General features: G+C 29.3%; 1 protein-coding gene across 6 annotated transcripts in view; it reads right to left on the reverse strand.

The window, feature by feature from the left end:
* Positions 1–1,287: 1,287 nt before the first annotated feature.
* The window catches only part of LOC724903 (protein tipE), a 49,339-nt gene continuing 25,360 nt past the window's right edge, over positions 1,288–25,266 (reverse strand). Inside the window, exons 3-5 of one of the 6 annotated variants that reach the window (XR_003305139.1) lie at positions 17,964–18,030; positions 15,568–15,621; positions 13,984–14,271 (exon numbers count right to left, since the gene is read on the reverse strand). Coding sequence is in view for 4 of the 6 variants with exons in the window: in XM_016917888.2 (XP_016773377.1) it covers positions 2,632–2,713 (82 nt within the window). In the remaining 2 variants the exon portion in view is untranslated. Of the gene's footprint in view, positions 2,714–13,983; positions 15,622–17,551; positions 18,031–25,266 lie in introns of those variants that run through there. The other 5 variants (XR_001706455.2, XM_026442121.1, XM_016917889.2 and 2 more) reach the window with 5 other exon arrangements.

Raw genomic sequence — 25,266 nt, forward strand, 5'->3', positions numbered from 1 at the left:
ATAAAAGAATGAAAGAATTATTTTCTTTCTTCTTTTTTTTATGATAACATTAATAGATAATGTGTATTTTTTTGCTTTCTCATATAAGATAAGACTCCTTGATACTTTTATCGACATTTCCTCGAAAGTTTCAAGAAACTCGAAGTTATTAAATTACGGAAGTTACCTTGTAAGTTTGCAATTTCAAGGAATTTTTTTAAAACAAGTAGTACTCTCTTTTTCCTAAGCAAATTACAGATTTGTTGCATAAATAGTGAATCTTTCAAATAGTCATAAATTTCGTAAGTATATTTGTTATATAATTTTTAACTTCAAATCATTTTTTCCCCCATTTTTTTTTATTGTTTCAATGAAACGTGCACTTTTAATTAAAATTATATTTTCCATAATTTTTAAATAAATAAATTATCAAATTTTACTATGATCTTTTTATAATAATTTTGAAATTAAATTTCTATTAAAATTTCTTATGTAAATTTTTTACATAGAAAAGCTTAATGTAAATATAAAATTTAAAAATCAGCAGATTAAATAATGAATTTAATTTTATAATTATATAAAATTATGTTTACTTATTATATTTTTAAATTTCAAATGCACAATTCTGACTCCCATTCTGGTGAAATTTCACATAATTCCAAAATTTCATATAAATTTAAAATAGACTTAAAAACAAAGTTTTGCGAAAGATGAAAGTTTCTTTCTTAAAAATGGTCCTTTAAGTTACATCGACCGTAGCCCGGTAACAGCCTTTCCCGATCTAATAAAAAATAAATCTTATGATAATTTTCAATCAACTTTTTGATCGTTATTCTTTCGTCCGACTATCCGGGCAGTTATGCATTTTAACTATCGCCATTTTACATTACCTAACTCCTAACTTAATAGTTTCAGGATAATTTATCTTTGTCGATTTTATTCTCTTTTTTTCTTTACGAGGAAACGATCCATCGACATTTTCAATATTTTTCCTTTCTCGATAAAACGCTATCTACATTGTTTATTATTCTTTTTTTATCGAAACACGTATCTCTGTGTCTATTGATTACAAAAAGATGTAATTTTTAACTGGAAAAATCTAAAATCGATAATAGAAATTAACGTCATTGTTGTTGCATTCATTCAATAAATATATCCATTGTTATGTATCACGTGTACCATTGAATTTTATTTGGTAATTAACGAAAATTTTCGTACGATTAAACGTGTAAAATAATTGCATGATCGTTTAATGAACGTTAAATTAATATATTACTAATCGATTGTTTTACTATATTGAAATCCTTTTTGCAACAACACTACAATTTTATACGACAAAAGATACGACAAAAAAAATGGGATATTTGTAAAATGGCACTCGAAATAAGTATTTTTTTAATGAAAACTATCTAAAATGGAAATTTATTTTTTATCCTAGATTATTCAATATTCTCGAGCTTTGATTTAATACTTATTGAGGCGATGTAGTAATATGCAGAAATTTCTGTACGTTTTCTTTATTGTCTTTTTTAGCTCTGCATTAGAGGGAGAAATTGAAGGAAGATTGGACATCGATATATATTCTAATATATCATATCTAAAAATAGAGATAAAATAATAACGTGAAATCTGTAGAAGGCATTCTATATAGCGGATAAATTTTCTATTATATAATTTTTTCTTTTCAATTGCTAATTATTATAAATTATTGAAAAATTACAAACAAGAATTCAATAATTTATTTATATTATAAATCTATTTGAACTTTGTTCAATCACTAATGTATCTAAAAACCATTCCACGATTCTCTTTCATTCCATTTGAACAGTATACAATCCTTCTTTTGAGTTCAAATCCGAAGTGAAGGAGGAACATTTCTCCTTTAGTAAAAATTAAGTAAGACACTTTAGGACTCCTTCAAGCTATTTTATATTGTTCCTGAGATGAGACTGACGAACTCTATTCTATCTTTAATCATTATCATTCTCGCAAAATCAAATTCCCTCTTTTACTTACAAATACTCCTATCATTATTATACGACGTACTTTCTACAACTATTTCTAAAATTAAAAAGAAAATTGAAGTCTAATAATTCTCAAAATAATAAACAGTAAATTATATCCGCATGGAAACTACTCACACAAGGATAAATCAAACAAAGAAAACCAATAAAAGTAAAGAATTAAAAATTAATCTTCATCGAGTGCACATTTTACAAAATTCCTCTTCCTCCAGCTCAATTTATATCTAATTATCATCACCATCACCTCGAATTACTATCTCAGAATCGTGTGCTCTAGCACAAATTAACCTCCTAAACCTACTAAAAATACTAAAAATAAAAATTCCTCATCCGCCTTCGAGAGATCGTTTCCTTTTTCTCTCTCTATACCTGTTGGCTCGCTCCGCTGCTTGCACGGTGCTTGCACAGTGTCGTTTTGTACATGTATACGTGTATATATGTGGGATGCTAGTGGAAGGATAGGATCAGGTGTGTTACGTACAAGGTGTGATGAGTTGGATAGATGGAAAGGGAGGATTTTCGAGAGGGTTGAAACGGCCGAGGGCGGGACGTGTGGAAGTGAGTGGGACAAGGCCTAAAAGTCAGATTGCGACGTGGCCAGGGCACTCTCGGCCGTTTCCTCACGTCGTCATAAGGGCCTGGTCACTTCGCCGCACTCGCAGTGCGTTGGGTGACCCCGTCGATCCACGCGATTGCTTATCGAGTGATCGCTGAAACAGAGAAAATGAATTAATTAATTTAAGAAAAACAAGAACGATAGTCAGTGTAGGTGTAGTATTCGAGGATTGTTAAAAATTCGCCTCTAATGTGATTCTTTGTGATCTTGAGGATTTTGCGTTGAGAATCATCGTTATCTTCAAAACTTCTTGAATGTGCCTTCACAAATAATTGGAATAATTATTATAATATTTCAAAGTAATGAAAAATAAAGGACCTATATTTGTCACGTATCCTTGATGAAGAAATTTTTATTTATTTCAAAAAATAAATGAAATTCATTAAAAAAATACGAATGATTTATATGTTCTTCATATTATAGGTAATTAATATGTTAATATTTTTTATTTCATAATGTATCCAAACTTTATCAAGTATACGATGACTTATAAATGGGGATATACTTCAATTTACAGCTATATTTTCTAAATAAATACCTAGCTTTTAAACTCCTCTGGTACATCCACGAAACTTCGGAAATTCCATCACAGGGAAATTTTACAAGTTCGTGACACAATACAACGTGCTCGAAACTCGTAACTTTATTAATTTATAAAGTTGCTTTCCCGTAATAAATAGATATTTTCTATGAAAGGAAAGTCAATTTGGAACAATGTTAACTAAATGAAAATTTTTTAATGGAATTAAAATTGGTATTTTTTACATTCAGAAATATCTAATAAAATATCGATTTTTAAATTCTATTTAAAACATTTGCAAATTCTGTTAAATGTACAAAATATACAAAGTACAAATAATTTCAACATCGTGGAAAGATGTGTTTAATGAAAGAACTACGAACCACGAACAATATTTTAATCATTCAGATTCATCTTTAAAAAAAAGTCAATCTTTACGAATAATGGATCTACCAGTGAATAATTTTTTGTATCTACGATCCAACTGATAATTCAACCAACTTGTAATGGGCCTTTCAGGCAAGCATCGTATTCAAAATTAAATCTTGTCGATCTTTGGTTCGCGAAAAAAAGGCTTTAACCTAAATTTCGTAGATTGATTTCCCAAATTGCACTCCTAACGAAGAATAGGGCTTGGCTGCCATAATAACGAAGAAGATACTTTGAAATTTTCATTCGGATATTAGATATTAATATATAAATAATATCCTATGAAATAATAAACGTTGAATCATGATAAGGAATTCGAATATTACTGCAAGAGTATTTTATAATGGAGGAGGAAATTAGAACATTTTTAGAAAGAAGATTAACGTTGTTAAAATAAAATTTCATTATAATCTTTTTTTTTTAAATTGTGATTTGTTGTCGTTATTACCTTTCTCTTTCATTTAAGATTGGATTCTTATAATTTTATGCATTTCTAAGTAATTAAATTCGCGACATAATGAAAAACTATCTCTTCTTCATCAACTAAATTGGACAAAAAAAAAATAAAATACCCTGAAGAAATATAAAAAAAAAAATAAGAAAAATATAAAAAAATACGATTCGAGAGCGAAAAACAGTAGAGAAACGAGAAATGTGAAGTAAATGACAAAGAAAATGGAATGCAGACTAGAAAAAAGAGATAGCAAAGGGAAAGGCATGAAAAGAAAACACAAAGGATGAGCACAAGAAGGAAAGATTAAAGTTAAATCTAAAAAAGAACATGGCGGTGAGAGAAGAAAAGTAAATAGAAGATAGAGAGTGAGAAAGGAGGATAGAATTTTAGGATGGGTGAAAAAGAAAATGGCAATAGGACTGGAAAGCTGGTAACAATTCACTGCAAGGGAAAAAAAAAACCGTGAATATGATGTTACCATGACCTACATCGATGCGGCTGTGAAAAGAACAGGGAATAGAGGCCGGGCCATTGTCAGTGACTACGGACCGATCATATCAGACGAAGCGACGAAGCTCGCGTAGTAGTTACGACCTGATAATGGTCAGACAATTGCAAATTGCGTGTTGGACCTCATTAAAGTGCCTATAACAATTTTTATTTACTCATTCCTATTTGTTGGTTGGAAATGAATTCTAGAATAAATCCAGCTAATGGTTATTATTTTAATAATGTGTTATATTTACTTTTTATTCTACATATAAAATAAAGTGGATATTCTCTTAATGGGAGACATAAGAGATATTCTATGTATTGGAAAACCTCGAAGAAAATGAGAATACTCGAATCATTATATTTATCTTGTATTTGCATTGATATATCAGGTAATTAAAAAAATATTCATTAAAAAATTGATATCGAAAATTAACATCGAAAAATGATTATAAAAAGATTTACTATTATCTGTTCTTTATCTGTATTTTATATTCTATTAATTTTTTCGTTATCATATTACATCATTATATCAAAGAACGAGAGATATTAACATGACAATGAATCATCCTATAGTATTAATCACTTAACTATTTGATGAATGTAGAACAAGAATTTTTAATTTCAATCATCGTTAGTATCCTGAATGAATATTAATTATTATCTTCTGAGAATATTAAATATTTTTAACTTATAAATTGAAATTTTATTACACTTCATCAAAAAAAGAGAAAAACAGAAATTATGTTTGTGCTTCTACTATATTATAATTATAATCGTGCGTTTTAATTGGTCAGGAAATATTGTTAAAAATATTTCTTTTGAAAAATAGAATTTTTTTCATCTATAAACTTTCTTTTCTATAAAAACCAATTACTTGATATGTGGAAAATACTTCGAGCAATCGCAACTGTTGCCCTACATAAAAGCTCTTAATCAATCTGAATAGCTTGTTGGCGAAAATCGATGCCATGTATTTATCAATTGCGTAATCGAGAAGTACTGTGTAAGCCATATTCCCAACACTTGGACATTTCAATGATTTAGAAGAAATAGCAGTTCGAAACGAATAGCATGAGGTCACTCATAAATAATCAGTGGTCACAACTGTTTATGATCAGACTACTTACGTACCATATAATATGAAATCGATAAGAAGAAACGTAATTTTGTTAATTCTTATTTAATCAGATATATTTGTTGTTGAGAAATTAATGAAAATTTTGTCTCATTTTTTATTTTTTTTATTTATAAATCGTTTGTTAAAGTGGGTGACACGAGAAAACGAAAATTTCGAAGCACAATCAACTCTCTGGAAGTATGACCTATTAATGGTTAATAATCGATCTGCTTGAAGAGAAATTCCATTAGCGACGGGATACGGAAGCAATTTTAACGAAGTAATGAAACGACCATTCTGTTAATTTAAATTTTTGCTTTGCGGGGAAACATAAAATTAAGTGAAACGCGTACCAACAAAATAATAAATTCAAATTTCATGAGTTTCTTTCTAAAAGATTTTAACAATATAAAATATTTCACATTAATCACATTACAACATAAGTGATACTTCTCAATATTTATTAAATAATAATATAATAAAATCAAAAAAATAATCAAATTAAATGACAAAGAAATAGATAATTCTTGATAGCATACATATTATTTATATTTTTGCATATCAATCAAATTATCATTTCAATTTCAACATAGATATTATATATATATATATATATATATCAATGATCTAATGATTCATACATGATGTAGACACACCATGAATTGTCACCGTCCGATTGACACCGCACATGAATTAATGACAATGTCGAGAACGGTATTATAGATATTAGACGCGATTAAATCGCGATTACGAGTGATTCGCTTCAATTTGTAGCAGCGCCTATTAAATATCGATTTCCGCGCGGCAGAATTTCCATTTGCCGCGGAATATGGAGGCGGTCGGTGGTGGTGCTTTATCGTGGCGCAGCTATCGATTGCTTCTACCACTTGCTACCTTCTTCCTTCTCTTTCTCTCCTTTTTATTTTTATTTTTCCTTTTTCCCCCTCTCTCTCTCTCTCGCTTTTTTCTTTTTTTCTTTTACAATATCGTGCGATGAAAACGTTGCTGCGCATGCAACAAGACATCGGTGAGAGGAATTAAAGCGGCGGTTTCGATTTACCACCACGACGGAACGAATTGTTCTCGTGACCGAAAGATCGATCACGAAATACGAATCCCCCATTTCGCCTCTCTCGTTGCTTATGTGTCAACATTATTATATCGACAAGCTGACTGTCGTGTTAGCTGTTATTGATTCCAAGTAATGCACGCTAAGGACTGTTTACAGTAGTTCTCGAAAGAAACTCGATTCTAGGAACGCCATGTACTTATGAAATGGTTAATAAGGATGTTTCTGATTTTCTGATATGGTATAAGTGGGCTTTAAGATTGATTCGATAAGATTATTACAATTTTCGGTGACATTATATTGGAAATTGTTATTGGGAATAGTTTACTGGAAATTTTATGCTCTAGAGTTGATGATTAGAGATATTGTTGGTAAGGATATAGAAAATACGTATGTAAAGACTCCTGAAAATATATTGTGAATAATAAATATACTCGACTATATCTAATAGATTAAAATTACGTAAGATAATAGTTATTAATATCGCGTGCGTTAAATGTATTACAGTGACTTAAAAAAAAAAAGTACTATTAAATAATTATTAAATTCTAACTTTTTATTACTAAATATACGTTTGATTAATTATTGTTTGAAAAGAAAAATATAATTGAATTGAATTTCTATTTTAAGTAATCTTATTAGTAATCTTGTAATTTAAATAAATATTCTTTTTCCATCGCTAATGAAAAAAATCAAACATTAAGTAGATAATTAACAGAAAACAACATCCCCAGAGAATAAAATTACAAAATAGCTTTCACGAAATCCACGTAAAATGATAACAAGAGCAAAAAACGAATTTGTAAAAAAAAACTCGAAATCTTGAAATCATCTGATAAATTTTATCAAACACAGAAAAATTTCTCAAATGAATGCTCCCTCACGGGGATTCAATATTCCGCGAAACACGGGTTTAAAATTTATATCCTTTGCCACGCTCGCAATCATAACTTCAATTCTACGGAGGATACAAACGACGAAAAGGGGGTCGATGTATTTGTCCTTTCTCTCCCCTCCCTCCCTCTTCCCTTCACCCTATTAATCGTCTATATAACGTTCGCTGACATTCTGAAAAGGTTGGAGTCTCGTTTAACGACAACGCTTGTACACGAGGATCCATCTAGAGGATTAAAGCTCGTCGAAACGGCGAGACTACCACTCTGCAAGGATCGAATGCTTTTGCTATGACAAATAAAACTGTAGCCGGATAATTGAAAATTGAGATACCTGGTATCGATACCGAGTATCTTAAGCATAGTGTTTATAGGGATTTTTGAAGGAAAAGTGGTATTATAAGATTGAAAGACAGAAATGAGAGAACTTGTGTAAGTATTTGATCGATAAATAAATAAATGGATCTTCTTTTAATCTGCTAATCAGATTACAAGTGGAATCTTCTATAATCACGTTAATGTAACGAGTTTGAAGTTGATGGAGATACGTATAGAAATAAAATGAATGTGAAACAAGCACGTGAAATGCTAAAAAATAATCTTATTAATTTTTAATAATTTTGTATAATGTGAATGAAGATTATTCATCATTGAATAATAATAATGTTTCGTTATTAGAAATCTTTGTATTCTGAAATAGCGAATAGCAAATATGTATGAAGATAGAACTATAAATTCCGTGTTCAGTATCACACGAAAACCACGATACAAGCCATCGACCATGCACATCGGCTCAAGCCCTTGTCTTCCATCTATTCAGCTTATCTTAATCTATCGGATTTTCAACAAGAACTATGGTCACTTAATTTAATACTATATTCGACGTTCGTACGAGGAAAATCATAGTAAAAAAAAGAAAATTAATTTAGTCGATTTTAATAGATTTTTATATACGATTTATAATTAAATCTTCCATAATCTATTTTATAATAAATATTGTTGACTTCCATTGTTAATATCAACCGATTATCTCAGCTTATAATTTTCTTTTATCCTTATAATTCATTTTATATGCAAATGAAACAATATCTACATTCTAATTAAATATCAATCAGATTTTCTAATTAAATACTTAATCCAGAAAGATCTCTCTTATACTTAAAAAAATTCAATTTGCATCACACGAGTACAATAAGAACAAGAATTTTAAATTCAAAGACATCTTAAAATATTAAATTTTTCCTATCTTTTCACCTGCATTTTTCACATTCTTACAAAGGTATCTCCGTCATAAAAAATCATAAATAAAACCAATTCACCAAAAATAAATTTTCGATTCTTTTAATCTCAAAAATCATCTCTAAACTCTTCAATTCCAAAAATCTTTTCAATACTTCAAAAAAAAAAACCACATATCCCTACAAAATTAGCTCGGGTACCTCGGGCTCGCTAGACCCGTACCGCAGCCAACAGTGGACTTCCACAGCAGGCTGCAGCCCCTGAGGTAAAGAAACAAACGCTCTATTTCCACGAAGGCTCGCTAATAGCTCTCTAAACGGTACAAAGGTAAGCGAGCACGTATGTTAAAACCTTAGAAACTCGATCTCAAGTAGAGAAAGGTGATTGTCCTTGCCCTTGCTTCCTAACTCGCACGCACGCCGATCGAGAGAGCATGAAAACTCGCGTGACGAGGCGAATTTCGAACGAAACCGCTCGACTCGATGCGCCCCTGAATCAAAGGATTCATCACATCGAGAAATTTCAAGCATTTCCGGCCGAGCGTGGTTGATGAAGAGGCGCGTGCGCTCACGCACATACGAACCACTGGTTAGCGTGACAGTAATAAATTTACCAGGCTAAAAGCTTTGCGCTGGACTCGACGTTACCAGCCACCGAGATACTTGGTCCCGTGTTATTAATTTCACCCTTATTCCTACGGGATTTAACGTAATTCTGTAATATTCGGTAAATTAACTGTCGGGAAATTATTACATTCGGATTATGCGTTCGACTACCCCTGGAATATCCGAATGACTCGAGATATTCGTAATGGAAATCGTTTTCATTCTCGTTTAATTAATACAGTTGGTGAATTAAAGTTTCAACGAGTGAATTATCAATTGATATTTCCTTGAGTTACTTTATTTAAGAGATATATTAGAGTGATTGATATTTTGAAGGAATAAATTATCGATTGGTTGCGTAATTTTATATGAGGGATGAATTTTGATCGGTATTTTCAAGGGATGAATTATTGATTGGTTATGTAATTTTATATGATTGATATTTTAAAGGAATAAATTATCGATTGGTTGTGTAATTTTATGAGAGATGAATTAGTGATTGGATACTTTGAAGGAGTAAATTATCCATTGATATTTTTTTCGTTATGTAATTTTATATAAGATATTGATTAAAATTTGGATAAAAATATTTAACTTCGTCAATTGATGTTTCACAATGAATATTAAATTGGAATTATTCTATGAAATATTTGAAAATATTCATTTGATAATGTGAATGGTGAATTAATATTTCAAGGGATACAATTTCACATTTCATATTTCGAGAGAGTGAAATTTTATATGTGGAATATTGATTTACATTGAATGAAAATATAAACCTAACTTAGAGTTCTTATATGATAAAGATATATGTAGAATTAATATGGACGGAGAATTAATATTTTAGTGAATGAATTATTAATTGATTTTTCATTTATATGAAATATTAATTAATCTTCAAAATTATTCTACAGAGAGAAGATCAATTATTGTCTTTCAATCCATATTTTCGCAGAATATAATCTCATTTGCAATTTGAATAGACGAAAACCATCGAATATCTTTACCACTACAAAAAAAAAAAAAGAAAAGAAAACACATTAATTCACCATTCACATTTCACATAAAATTAATTATTCAAATTAAAATGCTCTTTTCATCATCTTAACCAATCATCTAACTAAATTCATTAAAATCGAAACTCGTTGAAAAGCCAACCAATCGTAACAAATCAAAACCAAGTACACGATGTAATCTACAAACATCAAAATAGCTTTTCAATATATATATTGAAATCAATCAAAGCATTAAAAACGTTTGATACGCGATTGTAATTCGATTAAGAGGATTAATGACCACGTAATATAATCAAATCAATTGCATCCCTTGCTATCCATCGTTAATCAAAATTCAAACAGCATGCAACCCCCTCCAAACGATAGATAGATTTCAATCTCACCGAAATATTTTCCCTCTATAAATAACTCTTTTACTTTTACCATTCAACCCGGATACCGATGATACTCCATGAAATAAGCTCTTTCCTTCCACCTCTCGCTCTAATCTCTGCTACGGCCGTGTTCAATATTTAATCGCGATCGGCGAAAGTGTAGATTGCCAATTTCGTTCCTAACTAAAAATAAACTCCGAGCGTCTCGTTTTAATCCCACCCTCTCCTATTCCGATCCAATCCTCTCTTATATGTCGGTTGGTACGAGAGTTGCGTTGGATCGAGAAAATTATTATAATGGGTTCGATAATCGAGAAGTTCTATCGATAAGTTTTAGTTTATAAGATCTGTAGCTGGATCCGAGAATTTTCGTGAATGGAGGAAAGTTTAATTGCGCGAGATGTCTCGCGCAACTGGGCTAAATGATAACTTCAAAGTTTTTTTAAAATATAAGTTGAAAGAAATTGGAATAAGCTGTTGAGAAAGTATTACAAACTTTGTATTTTAAATTTGGCAAAATCCGAATAAAGTTTTAGTCTCCATTTGTATATTTAATTCCACGAATTCATCGCATGTGGCAAGTTTTCTTTCTTTTAAGAAAAAAGGGAAATCTTGATAATGAAATTAGGAAAAAATTAAAACTAACAACTTGGAAAATAATTGATTAATTCTTCTTTCTTATTGCTATGAAATATTTTTTATTTTCTCACTCTTCGACGATCATTCTTTACTTTCATTTTCTAATTTCAGCTTCATAAGCAAGTATCCTCGAATCGAATTAGAGCAATTGGGGAGTTATCGGTCGTCGCGGAGCAAAGTCGAGAGAACAAAGGCCGTATCCCCAAGAGTTTTGGAATGAAGGAAGTTCAAGATACAGGAAACAATATCGGGTGTGTATATGGAAATCATGGGATATAAATGGATAGTTGGCCAACGAATGGATAAGATGTTGCGTTAGGATTTCGAAGGAGCGAGAAAATTAAAGGGAACTTCGAATCTTTTTGAGACGAAGAGAGAGAAACAAATGGAAATCGAGGATTATATTAGATCTGTGGAAAATTTAGCTCTGATCGAAATTCCTTCTACTTCAAATATAAAAACTAACTAACAAAATAAGCATAAAACAATTAACGTAATTCCTACATTTCAAATTATGCTTTATTATAATAAATTAATTATAATAAATTAAATGTCATCCGTTTCAAAATGAATTTATCTTAAATTTTTTCAAACTATCTTATCCTCAAACTTTAACATATTTTAACATATTTCATTCTAATTTAAAATATATATTTTATCTATCTAGACGCGGATGAATATATTATAACTTGCAAGAAAAAAAATTTCCATTCTATCGATTTAACTTCAACTTTATTATTGAATATTTTAAATTTCACTCTGGCGTAATTATTATACATTATAACAAACCATCGGATATTAAACAGTCATCGATAAGGGCGCAAATGGTTTTTTCGAGACAATAAGGGTGCAATTCGCGGGACAAAAGCGTCGCGAAATCTCGTGGACAAAAGACGGAACAATAGATGTCTCCCTTTTCCGTCATATCAGCTCGGGCAACGCTCGTACACGCTCCTATCAGCGCGGTCCATGCAAGCGTGAAGCCGATTTTTATTCCTGGTCGGAGGAATCGACGATGATGGCCACCTCATACTTGATTCCGATCCGAATGCATCCTGTTGTGCTTCTATTCTGATTGATTTTCAATCGATTGAATCGTGTGGAAGAATTTGAAAGTATTGATTTTTAAAATGAATGACATCAATACTTGTAATTAGTCGAAATTTGTACATGTATATCAATTATGAAGAAAAGGATTATAAAGAATTATGGTTAAAAAGATTGAATAAATAATGGATAATGATTAAACAAGTTTGAATAGTTTGTTGAAGTTTCTTTGGAAGTCGTATTAAGTGATTATATCGTGTATGTGGATCATGTAGTTAATAGTTGATAAAGAAGATACGATAATGAAAATGTGTATAATTTGGAGAAATATAATAAAGATAAGAGAAATATGAAAATTTAGAAATTACCAAATGGAAAAGCTTATATAAAGATTTTAAATAGACGCAAAAAGAGTAATTGCAAGATTTGTGCAATAATAATAATAATAAATATGAATAGCAAAAAAAAATGATTTATTATTATATATTTAAAATGTTTGCATATTAGTTTGTACGGATATCTATATAATAAAATGGTTTTAAATTTGGAATAATAGACTCGCAGATATAAAAAAAAGAAAAATGTGATAAAATATAATTAAGTAAATATAATTTGTGAATTAGTTGGATATTCATATTCAAAAATTTATATTGAAATTTCTAAAATTTACATTGAAAAATTTAATCTGAAATGTTATATTCTGTTTACGAAAATTATATAATGTGTAGTAATATTTTAAATATATAATATTGATAGAGTTAATTTAATTCAAGAAATATATTGAATATTGATAATATTTGAATTCAAAAAAAGTTCAAGAATTTTAATATTTAGAAAAGCACAATATTATAATAAAACACTACTTCACAATTATATAAAATAATATAATATAATTAATAATATGTATTAATAAAATATGTAATCAAAATTACATGCAAATGATAATAATTTGAAATTTTAAGTGCGAAATATACAACATTTATAATAATAAAATAATATGATGAATATAGAGAAATAAAAAAAAGTTCTTGTAATGATATATTTTTTTTACATTACATTTATAATAAATTACATAAAGTGTTTTAATAAAATAATTTAAAAATTGAATAATATAAATAACAATCCTACAAACTTGATATTAAATATACATACCATTATTAATAAAAATGCTGTTGAAACATTGATATAAATATCAATATCCATTTTTAAATCTTCAGTTTGAAAAAAAAACATGAAAAACACAAAAAAAATTTTAAATTATATAAACTTCTCTCACGAATGAAGAATTCATAATCTGAAAAACACTTAAAATACAAAATAATCATCTCGATTCATTAAACATTATTAAATGATACGTAGAATGATAAAACGCAAATAAAATTGAAATAAAATCAACGTATTTCAACGTATTTCGATATAAAAATTCGAAACGAGATTATCTTGGATTCAACTGATCGTGACACGATATCTCTGTACAATTCCTTTATTACATCCAATGATACACCACAGTTACATACAGCCATTCAAATATAATATTCGCCATCGTTCGTCGAAACCCTGAAGAAAAATTCTTTCTTCTCCTTCCCCTTAAAAATTCCGCTTCAGCGCGTTTACCAGGAATTTGCATTTTCAACTTCTGTGAGAACTTTTACCAGAGAGTTCAAATCTTCACGATGTTCCGGTTGCAGTCGTGCATCACGACTAGAAGTTCCGGTAGCTCGCGCGCGCCAAGACAATGGCCTCCTGTCTCGATTTCTGTGCATACCAATGAAAGTCGCAATCTTTTTCAACGACGAATTTTCATCCTCGATTGCATTCCTAACGTTAAATCTGTGCTCGAAAGACCGATCTGAAGAAAAATACGCAAGTTGCAGATCTCTCTCTTTTTTTTTTCTTCCAATTTTCAGTTCTCGATTTCACGAATCAATTTTATTATTTTTTTTCTTTTTTTCATTTTTTTGAGTGTTTAGACATATAGCAATGTAAAGCATAGCGAAAACACAAGCGCAATCATTAGAATTTTATTTTGTTAACGGGAAGTGCAGATCGCAATCGAGATCGATCTTATTCGATTTTCTCAGACGCATGATTCGTTCCTCTTTTTTTTTTTTGAGAGAGAGAATTTTATCTGTATTTTTTTCTTTGTTTTTTTCTTTTTTTTGTCAGTACAAAAATGGAAATACGTGTGGATTTTTTTTCCTTTTTAATAATCTAATAGATTCGATTGTTAAATGATTACAATTTTCGAAAAGCTATATATATATATATATATATATATAAATATGTATATGTATACGCTGTAAATGCTCGAAAAAGTGAAATCTAGCATCGAAATAGGTCGCGCTTAGAGAGTATGGGAGTTGTTAACGTTAATGTCTACTTTTTGGCCCCGCGTTAATGAACGAACTCGACGTTTCCTGCAAAACTGTTGTGTGTTGTGTATTACGAAAAATGCTCAAAACTTATTGTGTCCGACTATAGTTTCCTCTTTATTTCTTTTTTTTTTATTTATTTTTTTTTACTTTCTTCTGAGATAGAGTATAGTAAAAATTTTAGATATTTTTTATCATTGCCTCTTAATATAGAAATATTTTTCGATGAAAAAGATGTATTACTTTTTTATTACTTTAGAGTATCATTAAATCGTTTGAAAACTTTATTAAAAATATTGAATTTTAAAGCTATTAGTTATAAAAGACACAAATTAAAAATTAATATCCGAAGAAAATATTACTATAAAAAATATAATTCTGCTCTCTTCATATTTCTTTCAAAAAAAGTTTCAAAATTAAGATTAATCATTGTTTATTAAATTAACAAATTTCGAGCAGTTTTCGTACAACTCAGTACGAATCAATCGTCGTAAAAATTGTGCATTTTTATCCTCGTGTATCCATGCAACATGTAAAAACAAAAAACAAAAGAAAAGACAAGGAAATTAAGCACCGTAAAAATTGAAAAAATAAAAGAGAAAAAAGAAACAGAATCTCGAGGCGTACACACGTGATTCTACTGAAATAAATAGTTTGAAATTAAATCCCGATTGCTTACCGACGACACAAATGGTCGCGAGTCAGACGATTTTGGCAATGTCGATGGAAGTAGCTGAAAAATAAATCGTATCGATAACTCGAACAGTTCTTGGCACGATACACGGACACACATATAAAACAAAACAAAAAAAAGAAACAATTAATTAATCAATTAATCGAATTGTGTTTTCAAAAAGAAAAAGAAAAATGTAAGCTCATACAAGTAAGCTTATATACGAGTTTCGAATCGATCGCAGTCTAATCCTTTCTTTCTCAATCGATTTAAAATGGACGTTGTTTCGATGTATACGATAAGTCTCGTTATCTTATATGACAATTTTATAATTATGATTCTTTCACATAGACGCATACATGACAGACATTCGTGCGAATCGATCGAAGATGATGAAACTAGCACACGTGTCAGAAATAATGAGTGCAGGATGTTAAAAAAAGATGATTTTGGAATTTAAAAGCTGTATCTCGATGTGCTTTTAATATGAAAAATTAAAATGTGTTTTATAATTATTTTAAAAAATTATTAGAAAGTCCATAAAACTTCATTCCCATTTATTACATATCTTAATTTTAATTATCGTATATTAACTCTTTCACAGTCTGATCTAAGAGAGAAGTCAAGAATAACACGAATCTTGACAATGAAGGAATAATTTATTTTATTGCTAATTTTATTACACTGTAAAAGAGTTAAAAACACAGTGTTAATATTTTATTTTTCTTCTATTTAAACATATTCACCCTTTTTAAATTTTCCTTTTTTAACTCCCTGCACGATAATATCCCGAAGACAAAAATTTGACGATCAAAAAGAAAGTTTCTCATTTTAGGGAAACGTTCCATTGACGAAAGTTCAAATTTTTTCAGGATATTAATATTCCTATGTAAATATCAGAACAGTATAAATTGCAGCGTTCCAGGTATTTTCGTGTCATATCGACGTATATTTCCATAGTCGATATCTCGACAATCAGCGGTGCAACACACAAGCTTTCGCCAACGACAAGCGAAAATTTCATTGAAGCTTTTCTCGCAGAAATTTCGTGTATATAGGTCCATCATTCGTATAAAAATGTTTTTAGATAAAACATTAATGGAAGAACTTATTAGAGAACTGAATAAAAAATGATATTGGTTAATAAAATGAAAAACATGAACAATTTAATAAAATATTCGATATCCGTTATTATAAGTTCTTCGATTAAGTTTATTTTATTCAATATAATTTATTTAAGAATGATTGGAACTATTAAATTCTAAAAAGATATTATTAAAATATGAGAATGATAATTTTAAGAAATTGTGACAATGAAAAGATAATTTACGATTAAAAATATGAATGAAATATAAAATCAATGTATAGAGAGACTTATAGAGTAATAGAGTAAAATGATTTACTTGTAGATATCGATATTGATTTTTAAAAAATAAAATTAAAATTATAAATATTTTATATCCAATTATTTTTAAATATTGATACGATAGAACCTATTTACAATTAAATTTTTCATTCTTAATACGTTCAGTGATATTTTCATTTCATCAATCAAATTGAAGTAATAAAACATAAATACCTATTGATAAATATTTAAATCTGTTGTGTAAAATACAAAACTTAAAAATTTATGCATATAATACTAAACGTGTTAAGAATATATACAGAACATCCTGATAAAATTATTAACAAAATTTGAATATTTAATATTCTACTCGTTCCGAGAGTGAAGAATATATCTCATAGACATAATAAATGATCAATCACTTTGCATATTTCAAAAATAGCAAATTACAATAAACAATTACTTAAAATTTTCCAAACATGAAATGAACTGCTAAAATATTTGAAATCATGATACTTCCACAGTTTCAAAATAATTTCATTCCAAAATGAAAAATTCTTAAATCATTACAATATGACGATGAATAAATTAAACCAATATTAATATAAAAAACAATATTATCTTAAATATATTATACATTATAAATATAAGAAATAAATATCTAAAATCTTTTCAAACATAGGTATTGAATGAAACCTTCGAAGATCATTAAAAATTAATCTAAAATTCCTAAACCACAAAGAAAATACAAAAAAAAAAAATAAAAAGATATTCATCCTAACAATTAAAACATTTTCATCCATAATACGACTGATTCACTCTCGCAACAAGTAGAACATAACCGAGATTATGAAGGACGAGAAGCACTTTTGTCAGAAAAACTCAAGAGTCGTCAGCTTGAACATCGATCGTGAAAAGCTGTCTTAAAACACGACATCTTACGCGCGAGGACGCTGATTGTAAGATAAATTACATACGCAACATCGTTCATTTGCGGACGATAGACAAAACGAAATCACAAAACGGCGATACTCACACCAAGCTGGTGTATACTCACACCGAGTATATTAACAGTGACGTTCTAACGGCCGATATGTATGTTGCAGAATTTACATAAGTCGATTCTGAAAAGAAACATTAGCAACAATGTAATTGTAATGCTCCGATACATATCATCGCGGTTCGAGATTTGATAAGAGAAAAGGAGATAAGATTGAAGAGAGAAAGAGAAAGAGAAAAAGACATACAGATGGGAAGATAGAAAAAAGATTGAGAAGAGGAAATAGTTATCGAGGAAAGGAAAAAAAAAGATAGCTCGATATATAATCATCCTTCGTAGGCAATGAGAATGGAATTCTTTCGATATTTACATAATTTCATATAGCTTTGTAAATTTATTCTGGAACGTTGCCGGATCGGGGTGCGACGTTATGCAAATTAATTCACGAGCTGGACAACGATTTTTAATCGCGTGTTAAACCGACGATAGCGAATCGTCGATGCATACACCAATGGGATCTGATCGATTGGAAACCCGGTGAAATAATAGTCGATGCTTTTTTTTTCTCTCTTTCTCGACAGGTCGTAATTTCGCTTCCGTTTCAATGATAAATGAGAATGATAGTTATTCGAATACGATTGAGATAATATTTTATATTTATCTGGATTTATCGTTGCGTTTCTAATGGCAGTACGAGATTGATTGGAATGCTTGATTTATAATGAGGAAAGAAGTTGATAGAAAATAGAGAAAAGTTTTTTCTTTTTTAGAAAAAATTGGTGCAAGAAATGAAATGATATTGCATGAGATGTGAAAAAAAGTTAATTATAATTATAATATATGGTATAAATTGATCATAAGTTTAAGAAATATTATAAATATTACAACATTTTTTTGAAAAAGAAGAAGAAATCCTATATAGAATGAAAAAGAAATTGATTATAATATTTTAAATATAGTAAGAGAAAGGAGTGATTTAATAATATTTTTATATAAATATTCTATATTTTAAAAATAAAATGATATCCGATTTGAAAAATGCTATATATCACTATACAATCCATTATTTTTTCCTACTATATCAAGAATCTGATTGTTGAATAAACAAGTATCAAAATTCCAACTTATAAATTTGAAACCGATGGATTCTTATCATCCGAAATATGTTTTCAGTAATAAATATGGTAGAATTCACAGAATGGTCTGCAAATTGCAGAGCACGCGACGATTATGTCGAATTCTTTCACGCAGGAACGTGTATCTTGAGAACGCGAAGGTCGACGTATGTAAATTAATTCCCTTATCGATAAGTATAACCTTTGCTATTTTTCGACGATAGAAATAGAAATACCATTCAATCGATATACATTATATATCAAAAGAAAAGAAAGAACATGTCTTTTGCATATCAAAATTTCAAACTTCAACTCTGAATTCGTTCGTTTAATTGATAAAATCAATAAATAAGTTAATGTCATTTAACATATTCATTTATAATTATCTATTATAGTTTAGTTTTTCTTTCTTTTTTTTTTTTTTGTATTTGATAATATCAAATCGTCCTAATCCCTTTCACCATTCCACTATCATATTCGTCACATTATAAAGTAGTTAAATCCACATTCGTCGTCTCGGAACACAACGTGAAACTTGGTGGATTATAATTTGTCTCGTTTGAAAAAGTGGATTCGCGATTCAGACTGGAAATAAGCTGTTCGTTTATAAGCAGGATTTCCATGGTCGACAAAAGACGCTTGGCGGAAATTTAGGTTAACTTTCGATATAGAACAACCGTTTCGAAACCTTCGCATAGAGGATCCGATGAATCCCTGACCTATATCCTTTAAAACATCATATCGCCATTACGTGTGCCTCGCACACGAAAAATCTATACGTTCGTGTATGTTATACTACGCGTATATACGTGTAGACACGTGTATAAGATGTCCTGGAGGACAGATCTTGGGAATCGTGGCAGATATCTCGATGTAAAGAAGTCTCGTTTCCTTTGCAAATAAGGGAACTTTCACCACGGAAGGCCGGCTATGGAACCGGTGAAATTCGATAAAAGTCCAGCTGGAAAATTTTGTTGCTGGCATACGACAAAGGCACGCGAAACCTACCACTTTGATCTTGATGCCTTTAGGAAATCTGATTTCCAGTTTTGTACATTCCTTTGACGCGACGTTCGTCATCCCTTAACGCGTTTATGAATCGAACAAAATGATTTTTCCACCGATTTCTTTCAATTTGTCAAAGAAGATAATTTATTCTATTTATTTGTATAATTATATAAAAATAATTTTAATTGAATAAAACGAATCTTAGTTTAATAACTCCTATACAACGTATAATACAGCAAATCATCGTATTTATAAAATAACTCGATATATTACATAATTTAATCTCGAACAATTACAAAATTGTTTGCTTCAATCGGTATTCAATTAAATGAAATATATCGAAGAATATAACGAATATCAGTTGCAAATATTAACACTCATGTTTGATTCTTATCTGTTTTATGAATATATAGAATTTCATGAAGTTTGAGGATTGCGTTACTATGGGAAATGCTTGCATTCGAGATCTAATGAAAGGAATAAGATTCGTCTGAATGAACATATATGATCCTTTCTCTTTTCTCTTGGTGAACACGAATAGCTTTAAGGAGTTAAATCGTGTTCCTCGTGGTGGCTTAATCCCCGCTCAACAACGGCAATTTGGTCCACTTATGAACATTTCTGATGTTTTCACGGAATTCACGGAATTCACGTTTAATTTCACTATCATGTTAATGCGGTTCAAGAGAGACAGTGAATAGATCTTTTTTTCTTTTTTTCTTTTTTCACTAACGACTCTAACGATCTGATTTCGCGAATCGAAGTCAATTTGAAGAAAAAGTAGATGAAACGGCACATGTGATTCTTTAAGATCAATTTTTGAATAAAACTAAATTGTAAAAAAGATAATAATAAAAAAAATTGTGAAACTTTGACTTTTTGAATAATGTAAAAAGAAATTGTATCATCATATATATATATGATATATACAATGACAAAAATTATTACTTATACATAAATAAATTTCAAACAATATTGAAACATACAGTACAATATCTTTTCGCGTAATAAAACGAATACCAAACAACATAATCACACCGTGCACAAAGAAAATCAATATTCAATGAGACAATGAAACAAGTAAAAACAAGCAATAAAATAAAGAAAAAAAAATTGCCTGCAAACCAAGCAGAAAATAAAAGAAAGAATACTAAATAATTCTATCAGAGAATCCATTTTCCATAAATGAATCGACTTTTCCTCTCACAAAACGAGACAAGGTAAAAGATATTCTGGGAAACATATCGGTCTCGTTAAATTCTTCCACGCAATATCACTTTGTCGGTTATCTCGGATTTTCCGTAATAATGCGATGCACGTATAATGATGAATGGAAAAGAGAGAGATCGAGGGGGTGGAAAGTTGAGATAATTACGTGTTGAGGTACGGACCGATAGCGTCTCGCCAATGAAACAAGAAGTCTCTACCCTTCTCGCAAACGAAGCTGATCCGAAGAGTTGGAACTCGGCCAGAAACGTTCGGCTAATAACAACTACCGGCGACGACCTTTTCCTGGCCAATCGAAGTTTATTCCATCGGCGAGAGTAATTTTCCTTGTGGCCGCCGTTAAAGATCGCCGCCGATTTTCCTGTCGTTTCGGTCCTTTTGTTCTTATCGGTATTGAAATTTCGTTGTGAAATACCAGGTAATAAGGTAAAATGGTTGGAAAGAGAAACGGAATGATTTTCTTAACCGTTTTAGAATTATGCTACTTTTATATCTGTATTATATTGTGCTGCTAATAATTGTATTTAGTATTGTAATTGTAGTGTTTGATATTGGAAATAATAGTGGTAGATTTATAATGGAAAATTGATTTAATTATTATGAATGGAAAGATAGAATTGCAACATTGAAATTTAATTTTATGCGATTTATAAGCTATACAAAATAACGTTTTAATGTGATCTAATTTAATTTTCTTAATCTCAATGTATCGATAATTAGTATTAATTTTAATACCGTAATTCAATAATATAATTTGATTTATATAACTTGAATATTCTATATGTAACTACTGAATATTTATTAATAAAATTTTTAAATTTTTATTATATCTTCTGTGATTGTCAGAAATTAATATTGGCAAAAAGTTTTTTGGAATCAACTAAAATAGAATAATTTGCAAGTTGATGTAATTGATCCAATTTTTCTCTTTAAATTCTACTTTTGTTCTTTTCCAGATGTTTATGTAAACGAAACAAGAAAATATTATCGTGAATGTTATTGTTCTATGATTGTAAATTTCCTTGATTCTTTAGAAATTGATCGACACATCTCGGATTAGATTATCGTTAATCCTTTTTCCCGAACGAATTATCGCATTATACTAACAGCATTATTGAAGATTAATATTATCTTGCTTTAAATTAAATATATAATCTCTATATTCTCCAAATTATATAATATTTTCTAAAATCCACTATATTAAATTAATTTCAAAGCAACAAATTTAATACTAACAAGAAATGCACAAAAATAATTTACTTTAAATCGAAAAATCAATTGAATTTATTAAAATAAAAATTTAATACTAATATCCTATTAAATTCGCAAAATGTAGTCGCCAAAGCCTCTGATCTTCAAACACAAGGGAAGGGCATAATCAAGAATCCAGTTAAACCGCGCGAAATTCAATTAATTCGAGTGTCACGAAATTCTGTGTGCACCAACAAAACAGATATGTGTCCTCTCTATTCAAACTCTAGGAGAACTTAATATCGCCATGAACAATGGCGGCCGAACATAAACGATTCGTTTATCCATTCCAGACTAAATTAAATAATGAAAATACGAATATTCGAACGGTATACACAAAGAGAGAAAGCGTTTTCTTTCATTTCAATATTCACGCTCAAAACGAAACAAACATAGTACAATTAATCTCTCTCTAACAAACCACAGAATTTCATTTAGGAATTCGAGTAAGTTTAGCTTCGAAACAGCTTCGTCCCACTTCCAAGAACAATCGACTTGTAGGTATTTGTATCGTTCCCTATGAGTTGTTTCATTAGAAATTGTCATGGCGTTAAACTGAAACCATTCATGGTGGTCAATAAGAAATTAATAGCTTGGTTACACCACAGAATTAATATTGAATTGGTAGTTATTCATCAAAGTTATCCTTTGTCAGAGATTTTAAATGAAAATTTTCGATAAAAAATAATTATATTAATTGATAATTTTTTTAATAAGCTATAGATATTTGCTGAATTGAAAATTTTCATTAAACTAAAAAAAAAATCATCATAAAAGAATTAATAATCTGACTACTATTACAATAGAATTGATATAAAACTTAGTCTTTGTTTTGTTTGTTTATCGGAGATTAAATATTTTTATTTTCAATTGGAAATTTGTTTGATAAAAGATACGCGTTAAGTGGCAATTTTTTAAAAATATTCAATAAGGATTTAAGGTTGTTTGTAATAGTCACGAGAAAATTCTATCTATGTCGCTAGGAAGATCAATCATACACCTGAGACTTGATAGATGGGATTGCTTATCTTGTTCACATTGTTGAGACTGAAAAATCGACCACATTTATGATACAGGAGTGAGAAATAAGAAATAAAGAAAAATTTTTTGGTATTTTGAAAAGTGTATTGTATATTTTAAAATTTTTTATCTTTTTTAATTTTTTCTTAATATTTTTAATTTAATCCCTTCACTTAATATTTAAATCAATCAATTTTTTTAATTATTTATAGTTGCTAAAAGATTTAAGCATGAAAATTTTAATAGTAAAATAATGAAATGATATCTTTGAAAGGACATCATATTTTAGATTTGCAATGATAAATGATCGAAATTATACAATATCTAGCATGCAAACTCAATACACGCAAATCATAAATTATCGCTCAAAAGAAATAAAAATGTTATCCATGAAAATAAAAAAGCGAAATATATAATCATAATAATACTACACGTATAGCATAGTAATAAAAAAATATATAATATATATATTAAGATCCTTGGACTATTTCTTTCAGATAATCAATTTTTCATATATATATGCTCACTTCATATATCGAATTTTCTACATATATCGAAATGAAAATAAAATTACACATACACGTGATCAAAGAAAAATATCATTAACAAACAAAGAAAATAGGTAGATAGAGGTGAATCGCATAAATTGACAATTCGATTATGAAGCACAACTTCTTGAATAAATCAAGAGCACGAAAAAAAATGGAATATGCGTATAAAAGTGTAATAATAATCGTATGTTATTCTTGGGAGACGACCTCTACGATGAATCATTTTTAATCGAACGAAACCTATAAGTACCTTCACCTTTTTGCCTATACGAGTTGTAAAGAACTTTAATTTATTAGTACCTTGCATATAATTTCGATGAAATTCGAATGATATATTTTTTATTCTATCTTTTTGTTTTTTAAAACATATTATTTCCAATTTTTTCAGTTGTTCCAATCCTTAAAATTATATTCATTATTAAAAACTTTAATAAACGGAACAAACAAAGAATAATTAAAATCCTTACCTCGATCCGCGTTAATACACAATCTCGCGTGTAACACGAAAATCGTTAAAATTCGAGTTGACTACACGAATTTCGTTCGGTAATCTTACTTTCGAGACGAAAAAATCCTTAATAAACAACTGACGTATCATTCTATGACTATATTGCGTGAAATCCTCCATCAAATCGAGCAACGTGACACGAACTTAGCCTCCAGCCTAGCGTAACTATACTGGATCTATCAATTTAACGCGAGAAATTCGATAAACACATCGAGGTGATCGACCGATCAGCATACACACGTGATGCAAGTTTGCAAATGGTTTTACCATCATCCTTACGATCAAACATGGTATTTAATGATGTCACACATGACATACAGCCGATCTCGTGGTTGACGACGAATTCACTTAGTGACGACAGAATTGGGACAAGGGATGAGAATATTGAGTTACGAATTTAATGGCGAAATGTAATTCAGAATCTTGCAAAATTAATGATATTTATGAATAATGAATTAAAAATTGGATTATAAATTTATTTTCTTTAATTTTACTTATTGTACTTCGTTTCTTTCATTCTTAAATTTGATATATGATAAAAATTTAAACACTGGTAACTTATTTATCAAATTTGAATAATATCTTGTATTTTGTTATATTTTATTTTTCGATATTATTCTTCCTTGCTGCTTGATAAAAAAAAATAAATGAATGAAATGAATAAATGAAAAAATAAAGAA

This window comes from Apis mellifera, linkage group LG1, assembly GCF_003254395.2.
Source record: "Apis mellifera strain DH4 linkage group LG1, Amel_HAv3.1, whole genome shotgun sequence".
Taxonomy (NCBI): Eukaryota; Metazoa; Arthropoda; class Insecta; order Hymenoptera; family Apidae; genus Apis; species Apis mellifera.